This window comes from Oncorhynchus gorbuscha, linkage group LG01, assembly GCF_021184085.1.
Source record: "Oncorhynchus gorbuscha isolate QuinsamMale2020 ecotype Even-year linkage group LG01, OgorEven_v1.0, whole genome shotgun sequence".
Classification (NCBI taxonomy): Eukaryota; Metazoa; Chordata; class Actinopteri; order Salmoniformes; family Salmonidae; genus Oncorhynchus; species Oncorhynchus gorbuscha.
This window is the reverse complement of record NC_060173.1, coordinates 17,055,722-17,079,434: the sequence shown is the minus strand read 5'-3', so window position 1 is coordinate 17,079,434 and position 23,713 is coordinate 17,055,722. Positions and strand designations below refer to the sequence as shown.

The window sequence follows — 23,713 nt, the reverse complement described above, 5'->3', positions numbered from 1 at the left end:
CAGCTCGAGCTCAGTGACGTTGGATGGAGAACATTTGTGAACAGCAGTTTTCAGTTCTTTCCACAGATTCTCGATTGGATTCAGGTCTGGACTTTGACTTGGCATTCTAACACCTGGATATGTTTACTTTTGAACCATTCCATTGTAGATTTTGCTTTATGTTTTGGATCATTGTCTTGTTGGAAGACAAATCTCCATCTCAGTCTCAGGTCTTTTGCAGACTCCATCAGGTTTTCTTCCAGAATGGTCCTGTATTTGGCTCCATCCATCTTCCCATCAATTTTAACCATCTTCCCTGTCCCTGCTGAAGAAAAGCAGGCCCAAACCATGATGCTGCCACCACCATGTTTGACAGTGGGGATGGTGTGTTCAGGGTGATGAGCTGTGTTGCTTTTACGCCAAACTTAACATTTTGCATTGTTGCCAAAAAGTTCAATTTTGGTTTCATCTGACCAGAGCACCTTCTTCCACATGTTTGGTGTGTCTCACAGGTGGCTTGTGGCAAACTTTAAACGACACTTTTTATGGATATCTTCAAGAAATGGCTTTCTTCTTGCCACTCTTCCATAAAGGCCAGATTTGTGCAATATACGACTGATTGTTGTCCTATGGACAGAGTATCCCACCTCAACTGTAGATCTCTGCAGTTCATCCAGAGTGATCATGGGCCTCTTAGCTGCATCTTTGATCAGTCTTCTCCTTGTATGAGCTGAAAGTTTAGAGGGACGGCCAGGTCTTGGTATATTTGCAGTGGTCTGATACTCCTTCCATTTCAATATTATTGCTTGCACAGTGCTCCTTGGGATGTTTAAAGCTTCCAAAAGTTCCTTGTTCTTCATGATGCTCTCTGCGCTTTTAACGGACCTCTGAGACTATCACAGTGCAGGTGTATTTATACGGAGACTTGATTACACACAGGTGGATTGTATTTATCATCATTAGTCATTTAGGTCAACATTGGATCATTCAGAGATCCTCACTGAACTTCTGGAGAGTTTGCTGCACTGAAAGTAAAGGGGCTGAATAATTTTGCACGCCCAATTTTTCAGTTTTTGATTTGTTAAAAAAAGTTTGAAATATCCAATAAATGTCGTTCCACTTCATAATTGTGTCCCACTTGTTGTTGATTCTTCACAAAAAAATACAGTTTTATATCTTTAACATCTGAATTTAATCAATTTAAAAAAGCTCAAGGGGTGTGAATACTTTCTGAAAACAATGTACATGTTGTCCCATTCCTGTGGTTGCAACATCATGCATGTGTTGACTGAGTGGAAAAAAAGGAGAAAGTGTAACCACCTACACCCACGACCCACCTGTTGTAGGCCTATATCATTTTGATACCACTCATAGATACAGCTAACAAGATTTTTAAAATGTGTTTTCTTTTAATTGAACAAAACCACCTGATGAAGAAACTTTGACTTTGAAATAGCTGCTTCACACCTGACATATTGCCAAAGAGTGTCATGTAATTATTTATAATATTGTACATTCTTTGGAAAGTAAAATCTTAAAATAGAAAATGGGCATACAATATCAGGCCGGCAATACAAGGCTATGAAAATCAATCATTATTCTAAAGAATCATACAACTGCAAGAGCTACAGTATAAAAAAATAGATTAAAATCTAATGTATTTTGCCAATAAATATTACATTAATACAGCATTTACTATTTGGCCTTCTTCAGCCTCTTCATTGACATCAATGTTCTTTCAACAGCAAATTAGTCATTTTTATGCATTTATAGACATTTTAGCTGTGACATATTTTAGCTGTGCCTCCATCTGCTCTTTTTCAAAAGGCAGCAGGAAAATCTTTGGTATGAGAGACATAGCCATTTTTTTTCCTGAAAGATACTTTAGTTTGACTTGAAAATCGTGATCTGTTAAACAGGCATAACTTCTCTACAACCTAACCACCTGTATGCATTACCAGTGACTGGGTTGGTAATTGCACCAGTTAAATACATGCTTGGGAACTTTGGTGACTACTAATTATTTGTTCAACCTCCCGCTTTGGGATGGATGTGTCAATGTGTAGTTCATACATGCATAATCTATGAGCAGAATTACTGTCTTATCTCAATTAGTCACAAAATCCCTAGTTTGAAAGCAACTGTTTTTTGTGAAGCTGTGCTGTGCCATTTTTGCCACATTTTCCCCCACATGGGCCAGCCCCCTAGCAATTCAAGTTCTAGCCAATGAGCTTCAGCCCCTCGCCATTTGACAGCTAGCAAGATGCACACACAGCAGAGCGACAGAGAGAGCAATGATTTGGTGCACATATGTGACATAGTATGCAATTTTCAGGGACAACTTTTGGCTTGTAAGCGCTACTTTCAAAACTACTGGCTAAAAAGTATACAAAAGGACAGGAGAATCTCTTTAAGCCACCACAGTTTTGCCATCAAAATTGTGATCAGTTAATAATAGAACTGCCAAATGCATTGATAGCACCAGTCAACTCATGTCCTGAGTAATGATGATTAGAAAATGAATGAAAGACAAAGAATGGAAGAACATTATCACGGGAGAATCACAGAATCCCATTCATAAGGATCCTGTCCTGGTTGGCTGGACTCTGCTGCACTACCACCAATGAGCTGAGATATGTCTCTGTCGATGATCTCATTCACTGCAAAAGAGAGACACACAAATGTAAAAGTAAGTAAATGATACATCAAGCAATACAACACTGACACATACAATGCAGTGCATTGTTGATACAGATGTAGGATCTTAATTTGAGCCAGTTTGCTACAGCTGGAAAATAATCCTGCAGCAACAGGAAATGTGAATTATTATGTTGATTATAATTCATTAATATTTTTGTAAGGGATGATACACATTACACGTTAGGGCAAATCAGGTTTAAAGTGGGAATTACAAACTTTAGAAGTAGTTGCATTTCCTGCTGTGCAGGAAAACTCTCATCAACAAAAGACTGATCAAATTAAGATCCTACATCTGTACATTGTATTATTTTAATGACACTCTCCATCTACAGATGTCACGCGTTATGAAAAACGACCAAGCATTGAGGCCTGGTCTAAAGATTAGAATTGGCTGTATGGTGAAACATATTCTGGAGCTTTATCAAATGGTGTGATCCATGTCGATGGCTGAGGCTCCAGTCTGTATTTGTGATGTCTATTTATATTACTCACAGTGCAACAAAAACACATGGATTATAAGGCCACATACAGTGCCTTGCGAAAGTATTCGGCCCCCTTGAACTTTGCGACCTTTTGCCACATTTCAGGCTTCAAACATAAAGATATAAAACTGTATTTTTTTGTGAAGAATCAACAACAAGTGGGACACAATCATGAAGTGGAACGACATTTATTGGATATTTCAAACTTTTTTAACAAATCAAAAACTTAAAAATTGGGCGTGCAAAATTATTCAGCCCCTTTACTTTCAGTGCAGCAAAGTCTCTCCAGAAGTTGGGAGAGGATCTCTGAATGATCCAATGTTGACCTAAATGACTAATGATGATAAATACAATCCACCTGTGTGTAATCAAGTCTCCGTATAAATGCACCTGCACTGTGATAGTCTCAGAGGTCCGTTAAAAGCGCAGAGAGCATCATGAAGAACAAGGAACACACCAGGCAGGTCCGAGATACTGTTGTGAAGACGTTTGAAGCCGGATTTGGATACAAAATAATTTCCCAAGCTTTAAACATCCCAAGGAGCACTGTGCAAGCGATAATATTGAAATGGAAGGAGTATCAGACCACTGCAAATCTACCAAGAACTGGCCGTCCTTCTAAACTTTCAGCTCATACAAGGAGTAGACTGATCAGAGATGCAGCCAAGAGGCCCATGATCACTCTGGATGAACTGCAGAGATCTACAGCTGAGGTGGGAGACTCTGTCCATAGGACAACAATCAGTCGTATATTGCACAAATCTGGCCTTTATGGAAGAGTGGCAAGAAGAAAGCCATTTCTTAAAGATATCCATAAAAAGTGTCGTTTAAAGTTTGCCACAAGCCACCTGGGAGACACACCAAACATGTGGAAGAAGGTGCTCTGGTCAGATGAAACCAAAATTGAACTTTTTGGCAACAATGCAAAACGTTATGTTTGGCGTAAAAACAACACAGCTCATCACCCTGAACACACCATCCCCACTGTCAAACATGGTGGTGGCAGCATCATGGTTTGGGCCTGCTTTTCTTCAGCAGGGACAGGGAAGATGGATGGAGCCAAATACAGGACCATTCTGGAAGAAAACCTGATGGAGTCTGCAAAAGACCTGAGACTGGGACGGAGATTTGTCTTCCAACAAGACAATGATCCAAAACATAAAGCAAAATCTACAATGGAATGGTGCAAAAATAAACATATCCAGGTGTTAGAATGGCCAAGTCAAAGTCCAGACCTGAATCCAATCGAGAATCTGTGGAAAGAACTGAAAACTGCTGTTCACAAATGCTCTCCATCCAACCTCACTGAGCTCGAGCTGTTTTGCAAGGAGGAATGGGAAAAAATGTCAGTCTCTCAATGTGCAAAACTGATAGAGACATACCCCAAGCGACTTACAGCTGTAATCGCAGCAAAAGGTGGCGCTACAAAGTATTAACTTAAGGGGGCTGAATAATTTTGCACGCCCAATTTTTCAGTTTTTTATTTGTTAAAATAGTTTGAAATATCCAATAAATGTCGTTCCACTTCATGATTGTGTCCCACTTGTTGTTGATTCTTCACAAAAAAATACAATTTTATATCTTTGTTTGAAGCCTGAAATGTGGCAAAAGGTCGCAAAGTTCAAGGGGGCCGAATACTTTCGCAAGGCACTGTATACACTGTCTATTCATAGCCTGCCCATGAAAATGTGATGTTTATGAAACCCGAGCTGTGTATGAGGGTAGATGAAAGACCACATGTAAAAAAGCAAGGAAAAAAACATGTTTAATTGTCACATACACTGGACAGGTGCAGTGAAATGTGTTGTTTTACAGGGTCAGCCATAGTAGTATGGCACCCATGAAGCAAATTGGGTTTAAATCCCTTGCTGAAGGGCACAGCGACATATCTTTCACCTTGTCGGCTCGGGTATTCAAATTATCAGGGATTTTGGTTACTGGCCCAACGCTCTAACTGCTTACCTGCCCCCCAAACAAACATATGTAAACAAACACACAGCACCAGGCTAGCACTGTTGGGACCAAAAGAACAAGTCCCTGGCCTTCCCAACCAACAGACTGACGGGAACTCTAGACAGCTTGACTGCACCAGCTCCCCTCCTCCAAGACCAGTTACAAGACACTGTAAGGGCCTTAAACTATTTTATGCTTTAAGCAAAACAAAATTACTAAACCTAAAAGATCCCAGCACTGTAAATCAATGAAATCACTGTCATTTAAAATTAAAATGTGTCCTTCTGTAGCTCAGTTGGTAGAGCATGGCGCTTGTAACGCCAGGGTAGTGGGTTTGATCCCCGGGACCACCCATACGTAGAATGTATGCACACATGACTGTAAGTCGCTTTGGATAAAAGCGTCTGCTAAATGGCATATATTATATTATAAAATGGATTAAATCATTTGAATTAAATCATTATCACCTAATGTGGCATAAGCTTGCTGTACCCTAATTTATGTATCGCAGAAACCCTGTAGGGTGAAAGTCCGAGTTCAAAGAGGACCCTTCCACCAAACTCAGACCAGGGGTCTTATTTCCAAGCCATATGTAGTGAGGGGGTTGTGGGGTTGTTATGAATACCTGTCATCACTGCACTGTGACAGCTGTGCCACAGATGGTAACTGAAGAAGATTAGCATGCAAAGTACCTTTAGTCTCTTCTGTGTGATTATAATGTCTATGCTATACCAATCACAGTCAAAAGTGTTATCTCCTCAACTAGCAACCAGGGCCCCTGCCTATAATTAACCTAGATCAGCATTCTTCAACTCTGTTCCTGGAGAGCTACCTGGTAGGTAGGTTTTCACTCCAACCCCAGTTGTGACTAACCTGATGCAGCTGATCAACCAGCTAATTATTAGAATCAGGTATGCTAGATAATCTACGGGACAGTAGCTCTCCAAGAACAGGGTTGGAGAGCCCTGACCTAGATCATATTGTACGCAAACACACATAGACATATGTGCACAAGCGTGCACACACACATACATGGGCAGGCAGCCATGCAGCCCTGTAGGACAGCAAACAAAGACCCAGTGGGCATATGCCTATGGTGACAAGAAAACTGGGCAACAGTGACTGACTGTGTGGTTGGGACAAACACAGTCCGGCCAGCGAGAGGTGATTCATTAAAATATCTGGTCGGCATGGTGAGAGTCTGAGAGCTTAATGGTTCATTGCCTGGCCCCTGAAGGCTTGTAATTACAGCCAGCCCTACTGCTGCCTATCACCTAGCCCACAGTGCAATGGCATCCATTGATTCCTGCACTGTAATGTTCTTTATTTTTGCTTTCTAACCGATTTCTTTAAAGTAACTCCCCTGAGAATAAAATAAATAAGACCGATCAGATTGGGAAAAATCACCTATTCTACCCCTTCATTCATAACTAATGGCCCAGTAATAACTGTGCTCTAAATACCCAAGATCAAACATTTTATAGTCCCGTACCCCTTTAAACATTCAACCTCCAGCTACATACCCCCTCTAGCACAAGGGTCAGCGCACTCTCAAATGTTGTTTTTTTGTCATCATTGTAAGCCTGCCACACACACACTATACGATGCATTTATTAAACATAAGAATAAGTGTGAGTTTTTGTCACATGGCAGGTCGTGGGAAGTGACAAAGAGCTCTTATAGGACCAGAATAATAATAATCAATAATTTTGCTCTTTATTTTGCCATCTTACATATAAAACTTGATTTGTTCTTTGAAAATTGTGAATAACTCACCACAGGTTAATGAGAAGGGCGTGCTTAAAAGGATGCACAGAACTCTGCAATTTTGTTTTGTATTGGACAGAGTCTCAGTCTTAAATCATTTTCCACACACAGTTTGTGCCTGTATTTATTTTTTCATGCTAGTGAGGGCCTAGAATCCACTCTCACATAGGTACGTGGTTGCAAAGGACATCAGTGTCTTAACAGTGCGATTTTCCAATGCAGGATAGAAATCTGCCCGTGGCTTCTGATTAAATTACATTTTCACAGAACCACTTGTTTCAATTTTGATGAGGCTCTCTTGTTCAGATATCGGTAAGTGGACTGGAGGCAGGGCATGAAAGGGATAACGAATCCAGTTGTTTGTGTTATCTGTTTCGGGAATGTTACTGCGTAATTGCACACCCAACTCACTCAGGTGCTTCGCTATATCACATTTGATGTTGTCCATTTGCACACAAAAAAATCATACAATGATGGAAAGACCTGTGTGTTGTCCTTGTTAATGCAGACCGAGAAGAGCTCCAACTTCTTAATCATAGCCTCAATTTTGTCCCGCACATTGAATATAGTTGCAGACAGTCCATTGCATATAGTTCCTGTAATCCTAGATTCAGATCATTCAGGTGAGAAAAAACATCCCCCAGATAGGCCAGTCGTGTGAGAAACCCATCATCATGCAAGCGGTCAGACAAGTGACTATTATGGTCAGTAAAGAAAACTTTAAGCTCGTCTATCAATTCAAAAAACGTGTCAATACATCGCCCCTTGATAACCAGCTTCGGTAAGTTGTAAAAGTGTTACATATCATTGCATAGTGCAGAAAACACTCGAGAGTTCAGGGGCCTTGCTTTAACAAAGTTAACCATTTTCACTGTAGTGTCCAAAACGTCTTTCAAGCTGTCAGGCATTCCTTTGGCAGCAAGAGCCTCTCGGTGGATGCTGCAGTGTACCCAAGTGGCGTCTGGAGCAACTGCTTGCACGCTCGTTACCTCTGTTATGTCTCCCTGTCATTTTGCGGCATCAGTACAGATACCAACACATCTTGACCACCAAAGTCCATTTGATGTCACAAAGCTGTCTAGTACTTAAAAAATATCCTCTCCTGTTGTCCTGGTTTCCAGATGAGGATTTCTTCCTTAATTGATCCCCTCATAAATGTAACAGACATATACCAGAAGCTGTGTCAGGTCCACCATGTCTGTTGACTCCTCCAGCTGTTACGCATAGAATTCACTGACTTGTATGCGAAGAAGTAATTGTTTCAAAACATCTCCTGCCATGTCACTGATGCGTCCTGAAACAGTGTTGTTTGATAAAGCCATTGTGTGTATAGCTTTTTTGGCCTTTTCCCCCAGCATTGTCCCAGCCATTTATATATTTTTTAACCTTCATTTAACTAGGCAAGTCAGTTAAGAACAAATTATTATTTTAAATGACGGCCTAGGAACAGTGGGTTAACTGCCTGTTTAGGGGCAGAAAGACAGATTTGTAACTTGTCAGCTCAGGGGTTTGAACTTGCAACGTTCCAGTTACTAGTCCAATGTTCAAACTGCTAGGCTACCCTGCCGCCGATATCTGCAGCAGCAAGAAGAATGAAGTCCTCCACAATAGTATGGGGCTTGCCTGTCCTCGTCACTCGGTAGCTCACCATATAAGACTCTTCCAGCCCCTTCTTATTAATGGTATCTGCTTTTATACATAAAAGTAGTCTTTATTCTCGCTCTTACTCGTTCTTGCTCAAAAAACTTCCGCGGCTTATTTTTCAAATTGCCGTGTTGTTTCTAAATGTCTGCGCAAGAGTGATGGTCTCATCAAGTTGTGAGATAGTACTTTTGTGGATGAGGAAAGGCACTACTCCCAATATAAGTGAACCCCAAATCAATGTAGTTCTCATCATATTTGTGTCTCTTCGATGGTCCAACATCCCTGTCTGTTGTTAGGTGCTTTCCTGGGTAAGGGGGCAGTAGCTCTTCGGCTGCATCAGATTCACAACTGTCAGTGTCCATGCGCGCTGGGCTAACAACAAATGTAGAATTACTGATGTGCTTGTGGAAGCAGAACAACTTTTTAACCATTTAACTATTTTTGAGCAAACGGAATGAGCAGCAGCTACGTTTGACTACACACGGACAATTAGTGGAATTCCAGAAAGAGTAACGGTTAATGTAATTGGATGTTAATTATTTGACTAGGTTACCTGTATTTGACATTGGGTTGTTATTTTGCTGAACACCAGATTGTTTAATTTTATTTTTGGCAGTAAAACGAGGATACTCAGGCGAGAAAAAAACCTCACACAAATGTATAGCGCCGTTGAAAAATATACTGTTTGAAAATGTTAGAATATTTAAATGTTTTATATAAATGTTTTTAATAATAAAAAATACATATTTTTATAATAATCAATTTTTTAATTGCCGTACCCTCAACAGCATTGCGCATACCCCAGTACCCCAGTTTGGGAATACCTGCCCTAGAGAACATTTATCATCTGAGCCTCTTACCATCATCCAGTGTGATCTCCTGGAGCCCCATGTTGCCGAGAGGCAGCTTCTCCTCTGGTTCCTGCTTGATGTTCACTTTCCCTTGGTCGTTTGAGAAATGGAAATGGGTGGCCGGGGGACACTCCTGGGGGTCACTACTAGAGGCCAGGCCCTGGGCTCTGCTGGGGGACAGTTGCCTCAGAGGACCCCCAGAGGAGGCTGATGCTGACGGGGAGGTGGAGCAGGTTGCTTGTGCTCCAGGGGTGGGGGAATAAGAGGCAGGCAAGTTTCTTGCAGAGTGATAGCTCAGATTATACTCAGCCTGTAGGGCTGCCAGATCAGAGTCTGATTGGGAGCAGTGGTAGCTTAGAGAGTGCATTTGGGTTGTATTCTGGGTGTGGTTTCCCGCAGACTGGAGAGTGGCGCCAGAGAGATCAGGTCCAATGAGGCTCTGGTACATTTCCCTGTGAGGGCTGGAGGCAGCTGGTCTGGTCTGGGCAGACTGAGGTCGATTGACCTGGGGTGCGGCAGGGCCAGGTCTCATGGGAGAGCTGGCCTGGCCACTGTAAGGCACATTGTGTTGTGTGACCTGATAGACAGGCCTTGTCCGAATGGGTGGCATGGGGTCAGGTGTATGCACAAGGTTTATCTGCTGGTATCCCATACGGGGGCTGTAGCTGTGGAGGTGAGGGGAGTGCTGAAGAGGCGAGGAACCAGAGGGAGTGTATGCTGCCTGGGAGGGTGGATCACAAGGCACTGGGTGACCACCAGAGGAACCATACAAGGGCTTGTCCTGAGAGAAGGCCCCGTCAGGAGAAGTCAGCTGGCTGCTGGTTGGATATAGGCCAGGGGGATTGGTGCAGGTAGACAGATAGACTGAGTCTCCGTGCTCTTGCTTCACCCGAGTAGCCACAACTGCACAGTCAATGGCAGTGGGATAATGGTGTGGAGAAGCACCAGCCAAGTATGTGAAGTTTTGTGTCTGGCTTCTTCTCCTCTTCCCGTTACACACATAGAACTGCACCTGGACTGCAGAGCTCACAGTTGTGTTGTGGTAGGTAGGAATCTCAACCACGATTCTGGACTGCAAAGAGAATGTTTCAAAATGATTTATTATCTATTCAAGGGATTCACGGTTTCTGTGAGGTCCATTTCATGTAACTTTTATTAACGTAATGTACATTACTACTTACTATTTTACTCTTTTCACCAATAACTTTTCCATCAACTTCCCATTGTGTGTGTCCATCTGGAGAGATAAAACATCACAATTAATAACTTGTTAATAAACCTCTGCTAAAGTTGGGCAGCATCACCATCTCTTACCAGGGCTTTTCTCCAGGAAGATGACCTTTGACTCTGGGGATATGTTGGAGCCGGTGATGACCATCTCCTCCCCCCCACTGACCAAGCAGCTGACGGGACTGCAGCTCTCCATCTGGGGAAGGTCTGTGGCCGAGCGCTGGGCTGCAAGCCAATTACATTTAACTATTAAATATACTATACAGTAAAACAACATTATGTAAGCTACTGGATAAAATAAATTCAAGGGGAAACCTCTGACTTCTAGTTATAGCCTTGCCTAATTATTATAGCCAATAACTTAATACAGGTTACATAAATAAAGAGTATTCCTGGTCAAGTCGGCAGGGTAGCCTAGTGGTTTGAGCGTTGGACTAGTAAGCGAAAGGTTGCAAGATCAAATCCCTGAGCTGACAAGGTAAAAATGTGTTGTTCTGCCCCTGAACAAGGTAGTTAACCCACTGTTCCTAAGCTGTCATTGAAAATAAGAATTTGTTCTTAACTGACTTGTTAAATGAAGGTAAAAAAAAAATGTTTAAGTCCCATAATGGAGAAAAACTCAGGACTCTATGAATCATGTACATGTATCTTTGAATGTATGTACATACCATATACCAGGGACCATCAACTAGAGGATGGTTAGGGGGCCGGTACATAATTACAGATAATTTGTGGACCAGATATATTTAACTAAAACATAATAATTTAAAACCTTGCTACATTTGTATACAATCATATATATTTCTCTATTATGCATGGGAATACTTTGGAACAGATTTCCAAAATTATGATATGCTGGTGTTTTTAGACTTTTATGTCCAACAATCTATAAAAAATATATCTTTAAAAAAAATATATATATTTTTTTTTTTTGCTCAGAAAAATAAAATCCCGCGCGGGCCAAATTTGGCCTGTGGGCCGCCAGTTGGGGAACCCTGCCATATACAATATGTAGCCCTACTGAAGATACTCACAGCACTCCACAGGAATAGAGGCAGCTTGCAGACACATGACCTTTCCACTAGGCTGAGGGATATACACACGGAATGCCACTCGCACACGCGTGTTCTTCCTCCCGATGTCTGTCTCCCCCTTCCTGAGCTCAATGTCAGAGTTCCTCAGCTTCAAGATGCCTGCACAGTCAATACTATAGAGGGGGTCATACAAGTACAAGACAACTTTATATAAAGGCCATTTGAATATAAAAGCTAATAATTGAATATACTGTAGTAAGCTAATAAAATAGGCCCATAATGCTAGGAATAGTTCAAGTTTTTCATGTGTAATTTGATGGTGTTATGCAGTTTGTTGATTAGTCACAACATGTATCAGATAGTGTGTCAAGATCTAGTCTTGAGACAAAATAATAGCTGGATTTTTATACTATGGAAGGCAGCCACATTTCCATGACAAAATAAACTCAGCAAAAAAGGAAACCTCCCCTTTTCAGGACCCTGTCTTCCAAAGATAATTCGTAAAAATCCAAATTACTTCACAGATCTTCATTGTAAAGGGTTTAAATGCGGTTTCCCATGCTTGTTCAATGAACCATAACCAATTAATGAACATGCATCTATGGAATGGTCGTTAAGACACTAACAGCTTACAGATGGTAGGCAATAAAAGTCACAGAAAACTTAGGACACTAAAGAGGCCTTTCTACTGACTCTGAAAAACACCAAAAGAAAGATGCCCAGGATCCCTGCTTATCTGCGTGAACGTGCCATAGGCATGCTGCCAGGAGAAATGAGGACTGCAGATGTGGCCAGGGCATAAAATTGCAATGTCCGTACTGTGAGACGCCTAAGACAGCAATACAGGGAGACAGGACGGACAACTGATCGTCCTCGCAGTGGCAGACCACGTATAACAACACCTTTACAGGATCGGTACATCCGAACATCACACCTGCTGGACAGGTACAGGATGGCAACAACTCTCCGAGTTACACCAGGAATGCACAATCCCTCCATCAGTGCTCAGATTGTCCGCAATAGGCTGAGAGAAGCTGGACTGAGGGCTTGTAGGCCTGTTGTAAGGCAGGTCCTCACCAAACATTACCGGCAGCAACGGGCACAAACCCACCGTTGCTGGACCAGACAGGACTGGCAAAAAGTGCTCTTCACTGCTGAGTCGCGGTTTTGTCTCACTGGGGGTGATGGTCAGATTCGAGTTTATTGTCGAAAGAATGAGCGTTACACCCAGGCCTGTACTCTGTAGTGGGATCGATTTGGAGGTGTAGGGTCCGTCATGGTCTGGGGCGGTGTGTCACAGCATCATCAGACTGAGCTTGTTGTCATTGCAGGCAATCTCAATGCTGTGCGTTACAGGGAAGACGTCCTCCTCCCTCATGTGGTACCCTTCCTGCAGGCTCCTCCTGACATGACCCTCCAGCATGACAATGCCATCAGCCACACTGCTCGTTCTGTGCGTGATTTCCTGCAAGACAGGAATGTCAGTGTTCTGCCATGGCCAGCGAAGAGCCCGGATCTCAATCCCATTGAGCACGTCTGGGACCTGTTGGATCGGAGGATGAGGGTTTGGGCCATTCCCCCCAGAAATGTCTGGAAACTTGCAGGTGCCTTGGTGGAAGAGTGGGGTAACAACTCCCAGCAAGAACTGGCAAATCTGGTGCAGTCCATGAGGATGAGATGCACTGCAGTACTTAATGCAGCTGGTGGCCACACCAGATACTGACTGTTACTTTTGATTTTGACCCCCCTTTGTTCAGGGACACATTATTCCATTTCTGTAAGTCACATGTCTGTGGAACTTGTCCAGTTTATGTCACAGTTGTTGAATCTTGTTATGTTCATGCAAATATTTACACATGTTAAGTTTGCTGAAAATAAATGCAGTTGACAGTGAGAGGAAATTTCTTTTTTTGCTGAGTTTAGCGAAGCTATGGTCTGTTAAAATGTGTTTTTCACTATGTAGAAATATGCTTATTCTTCAGATGACAATCCGTTCCCATTTTTACATGCTATGATCTGTTCTAAATCTTAAAAAAGGAATAGAATTCACAGTGGAAACCATTTTACATTTTAGATCATAAAACCAATAAATCAGAAGCACAAATGTTATTTTTTTAGCATTTGAAAACATAAATCTTGCATGGTTATGACCAGTACCTGCTGGACATATTGTTTTCAGGGAGCAGAGGTATTTCCAGAACCTTTGTACTGCGTATTACACTTTCCTGGCAAGCAGTAGCCACCGTTTTCCCTGTTACTCTGTGCACCTGGTAGAAGGCATGCGGTCTCAAGTAGCGATCGTCTGCCGTTCCAATGAAAATCTGCAGGTTGACTGGCTTCTCGTTGTATCCAATGAGCTGAAAATGAAACCAATCCATAGAGATATTAATAAGCATACTATTGAAGCATACTAGAGCATTTGATTTACAAAGCTATAAATACACTGTTTCACTTCTTCTTATGAGCACTATTTTTTTGAGCACTGTTTTCTAAGAAGTCCTGATTATAATGTGATTGTAATGACAACATGAACTGAATCATGTATATTTCACTACATATACATAACTGTGTTCATCATGTCTATTTATAAACAGTATGCCAAAACAATACCAAAGATCTGTATAGATAGCATTACACTCAGAGAATGTCTAAAATGTGACCTGAAGGATGAGCACTATTTAGTTTACTTATGGAGGGTTTGTATTGCGCTTTCCCTACAGGAGTCCTGTAAGGAATATCCAGAATTTCCCGCAGTGAAATGTCCAAATTGAAACCAATTGAGGTCACCACAAATTTGTTGTGCCATAAAGGAGCATGAGATTGAGGAATGTACGGGGAAACACTGTTAGTGGCATTACAGAGGACTAGAGAGTGAAGCTGTGTGGCTTTAACACCAGAGTAATGAAGCCCCCCTCCCCAAAATAAACCAGCTGGTGTACATTACATGGGGGCCTTGGTAAAGCTTTGTTTATCTCAGCTTTCATCTGTTCCAGAATGGCTGCACCCTGATCCAGAGTAGTAGTCCAGTCCCACTGCAGCCCACTGGCAAAAAGTGCTCTGCTAGACGTTAGGTGATACAGTCCCACTGCAGCCCACTGGCAAAAAGGCTGTCTGTCTGAGGGTTACCATGTATCAATCATTTACATAATGCAATGTCTATAAACTGAGAGGGGGGAGAGACAGAGAGAGACAGAGAGAGAGGGTGGAGAGAGAGACAGAGAGAGAGACAGACAGAGAGAGATGGGGGAGAGAGATATAGTGGGGAGGGAAAGAGAGGGAGGAGAGAGAAACAAAGAGAGAGGGAGACAGAGAGAGTGGGGGGGGGAGAGAGAGAGAGAGAGAGAGAGAGAGAGAGAGAGAGAGAGAGAGAGAGAGAGAGAGAGAGAGAGAGAGAGAGAGACAAAGAGATACAGTGAGAGACAGAGAGAGAGGGGGAGATATATAGAGGGAGAGAGGGGAGATAGAGCGAGAGGAAGAGACAAAGAGAGAGACCGACTGAGAGAGAGAGGGGGGTGAGAGAGATAGAGGGAGAGAGAGGGAGACAGAGACAGACAGAGAGAGAGGGGGATATAGGGGGGAGAGGGAGAGAGAGACAAAGACAGAGAGACAGAGAGAGAGGGAGAGAGATAGTGGGAGCGAGAGTGAGAGTCTAGTCCATTTTTATTGTTTATTTCACTTTTGTATATTATCTACTTCACTTGCTTTGGCAATGTTAACATATGTTTCCCATACCAATAAAGCCCCTTGAATTGAATTGAGAGAGACAGAGAGAGAGAGAGAAAGAAAGGGGGAGAGAAAGAGAAAGGGGGAGAGAGAGAGAGAGAGAGAGAGAGAGAGAGAGAGAGAGAGAGAGAGAGAGAGAGAGAGAGAGAGGGGGCTCTGTATATTTTTGCTGTTGGGGACTTGGCTATCATACAGTATGAGATTAGTGCTTTTGTGGTTGGTAGAATTTAAATACGCTACCCCCATATTTACTGAACCTAATATACTGTATATCAACAAGCTTCACAAACCTCTGATAAACCTGATTGTTATATAAATGTCTGATTCAAGCAACAGCAGTGAGTAATTCCACAAAACGCCAACTCAATTTATCATACATAGTCAATTATGAGCACTCTTTCTCTGAGCTGTTTTCTAAGAAAACCTGATTATAATGTGATTATAATGACAACATGAACTGAATAATGTACATTTCACTACATATGCATAACTGTGTTCATCATGTCTATTTATAAACAGTATGCCAACACAATACCAAAGCTCTGTATAGATAGCATTACACTCAGAGAATGTCTAAAATGTGACCTGAAGGATGAGCACTATTTAGTTTACTTATGGAGGGTTTGTAGTGCGCTTTCCCTACAGGAGTCCTGTAAGGAATGTCCAGAATTGCCCACAATGAAATGTCCAAATTGAAACCAATTGAGGTCACCACAAATTTGTTGTGCCATAAAGGAGCATGAGATTGAGGAATGTTGAACCCGCCTATGTGATGTAATGTACGGGGAAACACTGTTAGTGGCATTACAGAGGACTAGAGGGTGAAGCTGTGTGGCTTTAGCACCAGAGTCAATTCAATGTAACACTTCCTTTGATATCTCAGGATATAACAAGTTGATTGACACTTCAAGGCTACAACTGAACTGCAAACAGCAGCTAATCAAAACACAATTTATGTGAACCAGGCATAAAGTTTTAACCATTTTCTGTTTTGCTTTGATCTCTTAGAGACCCTCAAAGTTTGCATTGTATCAATAGCACAATCATATTGATATTCTAGGTGAGAGCCTGACACTGACCCTCTATAGATACATTTGTCATGTTGACTTGGATTTACATAGAATGTGTCTAAATACTTTAGCTGTGCTAGATTGAGCTTGCCAAGTTAAAATACTAATTGAATCCAGGTCTGGTGTCGTGATTTTGTGAAAGTCTTGCTTTTTACCTTGACTAAAGGGTGTCCACCTGAGGCAGCCTTGATGGCCCCCCGACTGCCCTCTGTCTCATAGTGGGCCCTGTGGTGGCCCCGCGGCTGCACATCCACCTTCAGCTCACACTGGCCAAACTGGCTGGGCAGGGGCCAGTCCAGAGGGGGCAGGGACGAGGTTCTGGGTGGGGGAGGCAACACAGGGCTGTATTAATTAGGCAGCAAATGGAAGAAAACTGAAACAGGGAGGGAACTACCTGAACTTGTCCAATAAGCAATGCTAATTTTAAATTGAGTTTTTTTTGTTACGTTTTGGTAAATTTTGATACAGTGTGTGCGCTAATGAATATGACCCAGCAGTTCTTTCTCATAAACATACAGTCATTCAGATTTGGTGTTAAAAATACCATGGGGGTCTGTGTTTTGTTCTTCACCTTTAGGTAAGCTTTGCTGACCCTTTGCCTTGCTAGGGTTCTATGGTAGTACAATGTCTGCACCATGCTGAGTGATCGGGGAAATGAGAGCATGTTTTCAACCAGTGGTTGGCATTATGAAGCACGCATGTGAGTATTGATGCCGATGTGATTATGAATAACAAACCTGAAAAGGGGTGTGTTGCCAAGTTTGGGTTTGCTCCAGGTGAAGTGTGAGGGAACCGAGAGAAAAAGTTCTTCAAAAAGACCATCCTGATTTAGAGTAGACCCAGACTCCTCTGCAGGTGAATCCAGGTTAGGCAAAGCCGCTCTGTGGTCTTCCAGCCTCTGCCCGGAATCTCCCTGTGCTTGCAATAGACCCATGTGATGAGAGGTCCTCCTGGTCTTGGACGGAACGTCTACCTCAGGGAAGCTGTACAGGAGGGCCCCCATGGCACCAGGGCTTCCAACCACCCAGGTATCCTCTGTCACACTGCCCCTGGGAGAGTGGCCCGGTGTGGGGCTGGGGGAGTGGTGTGGCGAGGGGGAAGGGGAGGCTAAGTGGACGTCGGCACTGGAGTGCCTTCTTTTCCCACAAGGGGATGTGGGTCTTGAGCCAGACCTGGAGGTGGGACGCAGGTTCAGCCAGTTCTCATCTGTGACGCTGTTGCGCGGGGAGTGACAGGGGGACTGGTGGGGCGATTGGCGAGGGGACTGGTGGGGGGACCCGCGAGGGGACTGTCGGGGCGAGAGTGAGTAGGTGCTCATGAAGTACTGGTGCTGCCACAGCTCTACCCCAAATCCCACTGCGGCCTGGCCCTGTGGCGAGCAGACAGGGGAGGCCAGGGGAGAGGCCAGCGGGGAGCCCAGGGTGAAGCGGGCGGCCGCCTCGTTTAGCTCAGCCTCCACGTCGTCATACACGTGGGAGAAGGACTCGCAGGAAGACATGTCAGACAGCCAGCTCCTGGAGGATAGGCTGCTGCAGGGGCTGGGGTTCAGGGAGGATGAGTCCCTGTAACAGGGGTCCAGGGACAGGTAGAGGTGGTCCGTGGACAAGGAACGCTCGTGGCTGCACACCCCCCCGCCATCTGCCCCGCTGATGAGCACGGCATCCTGGCTGGAAACCAGCTCTTGGTGACTAATGGATGTGATTTGGATGCTTGGGCAGTCAAATGCCTTGGGGATGTGTCCAGTGGCACTGTATCTGGAACCGTGATCTTCATAGCTGGAGCTAGGGTGGTAGTTACCATGGGCCTGCAGAGGCGCCTGGTTAGAGACAGCTTGATGGCGCTGGTGACTCTGTTGTACGTCCTGGGCCTGGCCAATAGGCTGGGTGGTGTAGTATTGCGTGCTGTCATCAGGGTCTGGACCAGCTGGGTATAGAAAGAAAGTAGGCCAATTGAGAGGGTTGTTCATTTGCAATGAAAAGTGTCTACTCTTTAGAGCGTAGCAGATAAAAACAGTGCCACTGCACCCTGTATTAATCCGGAGTCCAGACAAAGGAACAGACAAACAAATTATAATTCTCTGATCTATTACTCTCTATTTGCATCTATCCGACAACAGCCTAGACTAGTCATCTATAGGTCAACCCACTGGGAAAGGTTTGTCATAAATGCCATTGCAGTCTCTACAAAATGTGGGGAAGACTAGAGACTGACCTGTTTAGCAGGGGCCACTGTGGAATGGCGATATATAGATTAACAGCAGCACTCGCCAGGCTAATTCGCATAACTGTATGTGCTCACAGCTGTCAACAGAGCAGAAGCAGCAGCATTAGAAGTGGCCTACTACTAATAAACAGTTTCACACAGGACACACGCCCACACACACTGTTTCTCTCTGGCCCGGTCTGGTCTGCATGCAAAATGCAAAGAGGGTGAATGGTCAAATGGCAGATTGTGCCTTGATATGGAGCACATATAATAATTGCCTTTGGCCTTGACTTATTTGCAAATGCAATGAATGTAATGAATATAAATATTATCTGATGCAACATGGGCTCAGCAACCCCTCTGGCTGAGTGGTAGAGCGTGGCGCCTGAATGAGTTGCGGGTGCCATTTACAACCGTTAGAAATAAGGAAGGAAACAGACAAGAGAAGGGCTTATGGCAAGAAGGGAGTGGGCGGCTGTTATTATGATTTATGCTCTTATATTACAGTAGACATCACCTTTCACTTTTCATACCCCAATGTCGCTGGCATTTGACCCCTTATGAGTACATTTCTACTGAAAACTGCTGCTGAAATCTTTATCTAAAATGGCAAAATGGGCAGTTGTCAGTAAAATAGTATTTTATCCTACAAAGTACATAGTTATACACTGAGTACACCAAACCTTAAGAACACCTTCATAATATTGAGTTGCACCCCCCCCCCCTGAATGGCACACATACACAATCAATGTCTCAATTGTCTTTAGGCTTAAAAATCCTTCTCTACCTTTCTCCTCCCCTTCATCTACACTGATTGACACTGATTGAAGTGGATTTAAAGTTGCACTATGCAGAACTCGCTACACCATTTCCTGGTTGCTATAACTCTACCCTATTTTCAGTTTTTGTAACTAAATAAGCTGGTATAGTGTAAAGAATCCTTGTTCCATCTAAACCTCTGTGAAATATATTTTCGATAATCAAAAATATTGTATTTTCAGCTGTATGAAGCTGGTGACAAAACCAAAAGTAAAAGAGCAAAAACACAATTTAAGAACAGGAAGCATAGAAATAGCGCACATAGAACAGATCTACAACTTCTTAGGCTTACTTTCAAGTAGAATGTTAGATCTATAACTCACATTTCTGTGAATTTGGTCAGGTTGCCCAAAAAGTTACATATTGCCATTTTAACAAGTGACATCAATAAGGGATCATAGCTTTCACCTGGATTCACCTGGTCAGTCTATGTCATGGAAAGAGCAGGTGTTCATAATGTGTTGTGCACTCAGCGTATATTGAGCCACTGGGATTTTGCATGTCAGTGCTGTCCAAATTTGAACTGGACCAGGATCTGATTAGATATAATCCAATGTATCAGTGCAATTTATAACTGTGTAATAAACTCAGTGGTGGAAAATTGCCCAATTATCATACTTGAGTATAAATAAAGATACCGTAATAGAAAATGACTCAAGTAAAAGTGAAAGTCTCCCAGTAAAATACTACTTGAGTAAGAGTCTAAAAAGTATTTGGTTTTAAATATTATGAAATATGTAATTCCTTATATTAAAGCAAACCAGATGGCAAAATGGTCTTGTTTTATTTTTACAGATAGCCAGGGGCACGCTCCAACACTCAGACATCATTTACAATAAAGCATTTGTGTTTAGTGAGGTAGGCCAGAACAGAGGCAGTAGGGATGACAATGGGATGTTCTCTTGATAAGTGCATGAATTGGAACATTTTCCTGTACTGCTAATGAGTACTTTTGGGTGTCGGGGAAAATGTTTGGAGTAAAAATTATACTGACCTAAAATATAAACACAACATGTAAAGTGTTGGTCCCATGTTTCATGAGCTGAAATAAAACATCCCAGAAATTTGCCACATGCACAAAAAGCAGTATGTCCAACCGGCCTCACAACCACAGACCACGTGTAATCATGCTAGCCCAGGATCTCCACATCCAGCTTCACCTGCAGGATTGTCTGAGATCAGCCATCCGGACAGCTGATGAAACTGTGGGTTTGAACAATCAAAGAATTTCTGCACAAACTGTCAGAAAACATCTCAGGGAAGCTTATCTGCGTGCTCGTCGTCCTCTCCAGGGTCTTGACCTGACTGCAGTTTGTCGTATTAACCGACATCAGTGGGCAAATGCTCACCTTCGATGGCCACTGGCACGCTGGTAAAGTGTGCTCTTCATGGATAAATCCTGATTTCAACTGTACCGGGCAGGTGGCAGTGTGTATGGCAACGTATTGGTGAGCAGTTTGCTGATGTCAACGTTGTGAACAGAGAGCCCCATGGTGGAGGTGGGGTTATGGTATGGGCAGGGATAAGCTACAAACAACAAACACAATTGCATTTTATTGATGGCAATTTGAAAGCACAGAGATACCGTTACAAGATCCTGAGGCCCATTATCGTGCCATTGATCTGCTGCCATCACCTCATGTTTCAGCATGACAACATATGTCGCAAGGATCTGTACACAATTCCTGGAAGCTGAAAATGTCCCAGTTCTTCCATGGCTTGCATACTCACCAGACATGTCACCCATTGGGCATGTTTGGGATTCTCTGGATCGACATGTACTACAGGGTGTTTCAGTTCCCGCCAAATCCAGCAACTTCGCACAGGTATTGAAGAGGAGTGGGGCAATAATCAACAGCCTGGTCAACTCTATGCGAAGGAGATGTGTCGCGCTGCATGAGGCAAATGGTGGTCACACCAGATACTGGCTGGTTTTCTGATCCACACCCCTACCTCTTTTTTTTAAGTTACAGTGCCGTGAAAAAGTATTTGCCCCCTTCCCTAAAATGTTGCATATTTTTTATACTGAATGTTATCAGATCTTCAACAAAACTTAATATTAGATAAAGGGAACCTGAGTTTACAAATAAATAATAAAAAGTGAAAATAAAAAAATGGATACTTACTATATTTAATTAACGAAGTTACGCAACACCCAATTCCCCTGTGTGAAAAAGCAATTGCCTCCTTACACTCAATACATTGCAAATGTTTCCTGTAGTCGTTGATCAGTCTCACATCGCTGTGGAGGAATTTTGGCCCACTCTTGCATGCAGAACTGCTTTAACTCAGAGGTTCTCAAGAATGAACTGCTCATTTCAAGTCCCGCCAAAACATCTCAATTGGGATTAGGTCTGGACTTTGACTAGGCCCTTCCAAACTTCAAATGTGTTGCTTTTTTGACAATTTCATGTAGACTTGATCGTGTGTTTTGGATCATTGTCTTGCTGCATTTCAGCTTCAGCGCACAGATGGAGAATTCATGGTTCCTTCTATTAAGGGAAGTAATCCAGGTCCTGAGGAAAATAAGAAAGTCATCCCCAAACCATCACACTACCACCACCATACTTGACTGTTGGTATAAGGTTCTTACTGTGGAATACAGAGCTTGGTTTTCGCCAGGCATAATGGGACCCATGTTGTCCAAAAAGTGATACTTTTGACTCATCTGTCCATAGAACATTCCTCCAAGAGTCTTGATGATCATCCAGGTGATTTTTGGCAAACTTGAGTCAACTTTTTGGACGAGATGAGTCCCATTGGGACGGCAGGAAGCCTAGTGGTTGGAGTGTTGGGCCAGTAACCTAAAGGTTGTTGGATCGAATCCCCAATCTGTCATTGTGCCCCTGAACAAGGCAGTTAACCCACTGATCCCTGGTAGGCTGTCATTGTAAATAAGAATTTGTTCTTAACTGACTTGCCTAGTTAAATAAATTGTCTGGTACAGATACCCAAAAAACTACTTATGTAGTACAGTCAAGTATTTTTCCTTAAGTACTTTACACCACTGAATAAACTCCACATCATTCAGAATGGCTGGTGTATTATGCAGTGTGATCGTAAAACACTGGTCTAGTATTTTACATGTGTGTTATACGTTTTAGAACTTTCAAAATATTCATGTTGCCTAAGTAAGCTAGACATTTAAAGATATAACAAGTAAATGCTTATTCAACTGAATCTGACAGTCTAGGTTTATTTGGCTACAATTGATACCTTACAACGGGGATAATTAACTAGATTCAGCAGCGAGACTATTTTTTCTTGAGCGGGTGGTTTAGGGGGCCAGAACATCATTAAAAATCAGTTGTAGACCAGATATATTTGGTTAAAACACAATTTCAAACCTTGTTTACATTTGTGTACAATCACATATCTCTTTATTATGCGTACTTTGGAACAGATTTCAAACATTTAAATCACTTGGGAGATGATTTGCTGTTGTTTTTACAGTATTTTATGTTCAACAAATAAAAATAAAAACATTTGGGGTTTTTTGTTCCAGAAAATTTGGGGGCCAAATCAAATCACCCGCGAGCCAAATTCGGTCCGTGGGCCGTCAGTTGGTGAACCCTGCCCTACAAGACAGTAGCGACACATATAGGTCAATGACTGCAGCCTACATTCGTAGTTCTTCTACTTTGGCTCCAGGACCAGGCAAATTGACATCGAATGGTTAACTTTAAAACATTATATTACGGCTTTGGCGAATACATTGTTGCATCAAAAAAAGAAGAGAACTCACCTACGGGGCCTAGCTGTTGTTGCGCCTCCTCCCCGAAAATAAGTCTGAAGTCCAGCTCCTCATTGCCGCTAAAATTTACAGTACTCATTCGGTCTGACGAGTCGGTTTTTTTGCCGTTGTTTCAGAACTGCATTCAAGATTTTCACGATGTAAGGAGGAAATACTTTTTGTTTTTACTATTAACAGCAAGAAGCCTATCCGAAGTTGTAAATAGTTAAAACGACTCCAAAATGCGTGTTCCCTCCAGACGACATTTATAACGACGTTATAATCTCTCGATACTTTACCAGTTCAGTTATGCAAATAAAAAAGACGCATAAACAATAGTTTGTCCGTAGTTATTCTCGATTACCCTTGAAGAAGCAGTCAGTCTACTCACTAAACTTCCATATTACAAACAAAGCATTGACAGACAGCTCCGTTCATGACGTCAGCTAAATCCACCACAGGCATCAACCTGCGTACAAGTATAGTAGCTGGTGAGAGATTATTAGAGTATCAAATCACATGA

The 23,713-nt window shown here is 42.7% G+C and overlaps 1 protein-coding gene across 1 annotated transcript; it reads right to left on the bottom strand.

The window, feature by feature from the left end:
• Positions 1–1,169: 1,169 nt before the first annotated feature.
• nfatc3b (nuclear factor of activated T cells 3b) lies at positions 1,170–23,683 on the bottom strand. The gene is made up of 9 exons (XM_046346215.1): positions 23,203–23,683; positions 17,171–18,356; positions 16,589–16,751; positions 13,798–13,997; positions 11,641–11,813; positions 10,691–10,831; positions 10,558–10,613; positions 9,386–10,448; positions 1,170–2,639 (listed from the first exon to the last, which is right to left on the bottom strand). Exons 1-9 carry the CDS (start codon positions 23,288–23,290, stop codon positions 2,530–2,532), a joined length of 3,180 nt encoding a protein of 1,059 aa, XP_046202171.1. The 5' UTR covers positions 23,291–23,683; the 3' UTR covers positions 1,170–2,529.
• Positions 23,684–23,713: the final 30 nt, after the last annotated feature.

Coding starts and splice junctions, on each gene's coding strand:
- nfatc3b (XM_046346215.1), bottom strand. CDS start 23,290: ATGAGTACTGTAAATTTTAGCGGCAATGAGGAGCTGGACTTCAGACTT. Junction 10,614..10,690: donor CTTCCTGGAGAAAAGCCCTG/GTAAGAGATGGT, acceptor TTATCTCTCCAG/ATGGACACACACAATGGGAA. Junction 10,449..10,557: donor TTGGTGAAAAGAGTAAAATA/GTAAGTAGTAAT, acceptor TTCTCTTTGCAG/TCCAGAATCGTGGTTGAGAT.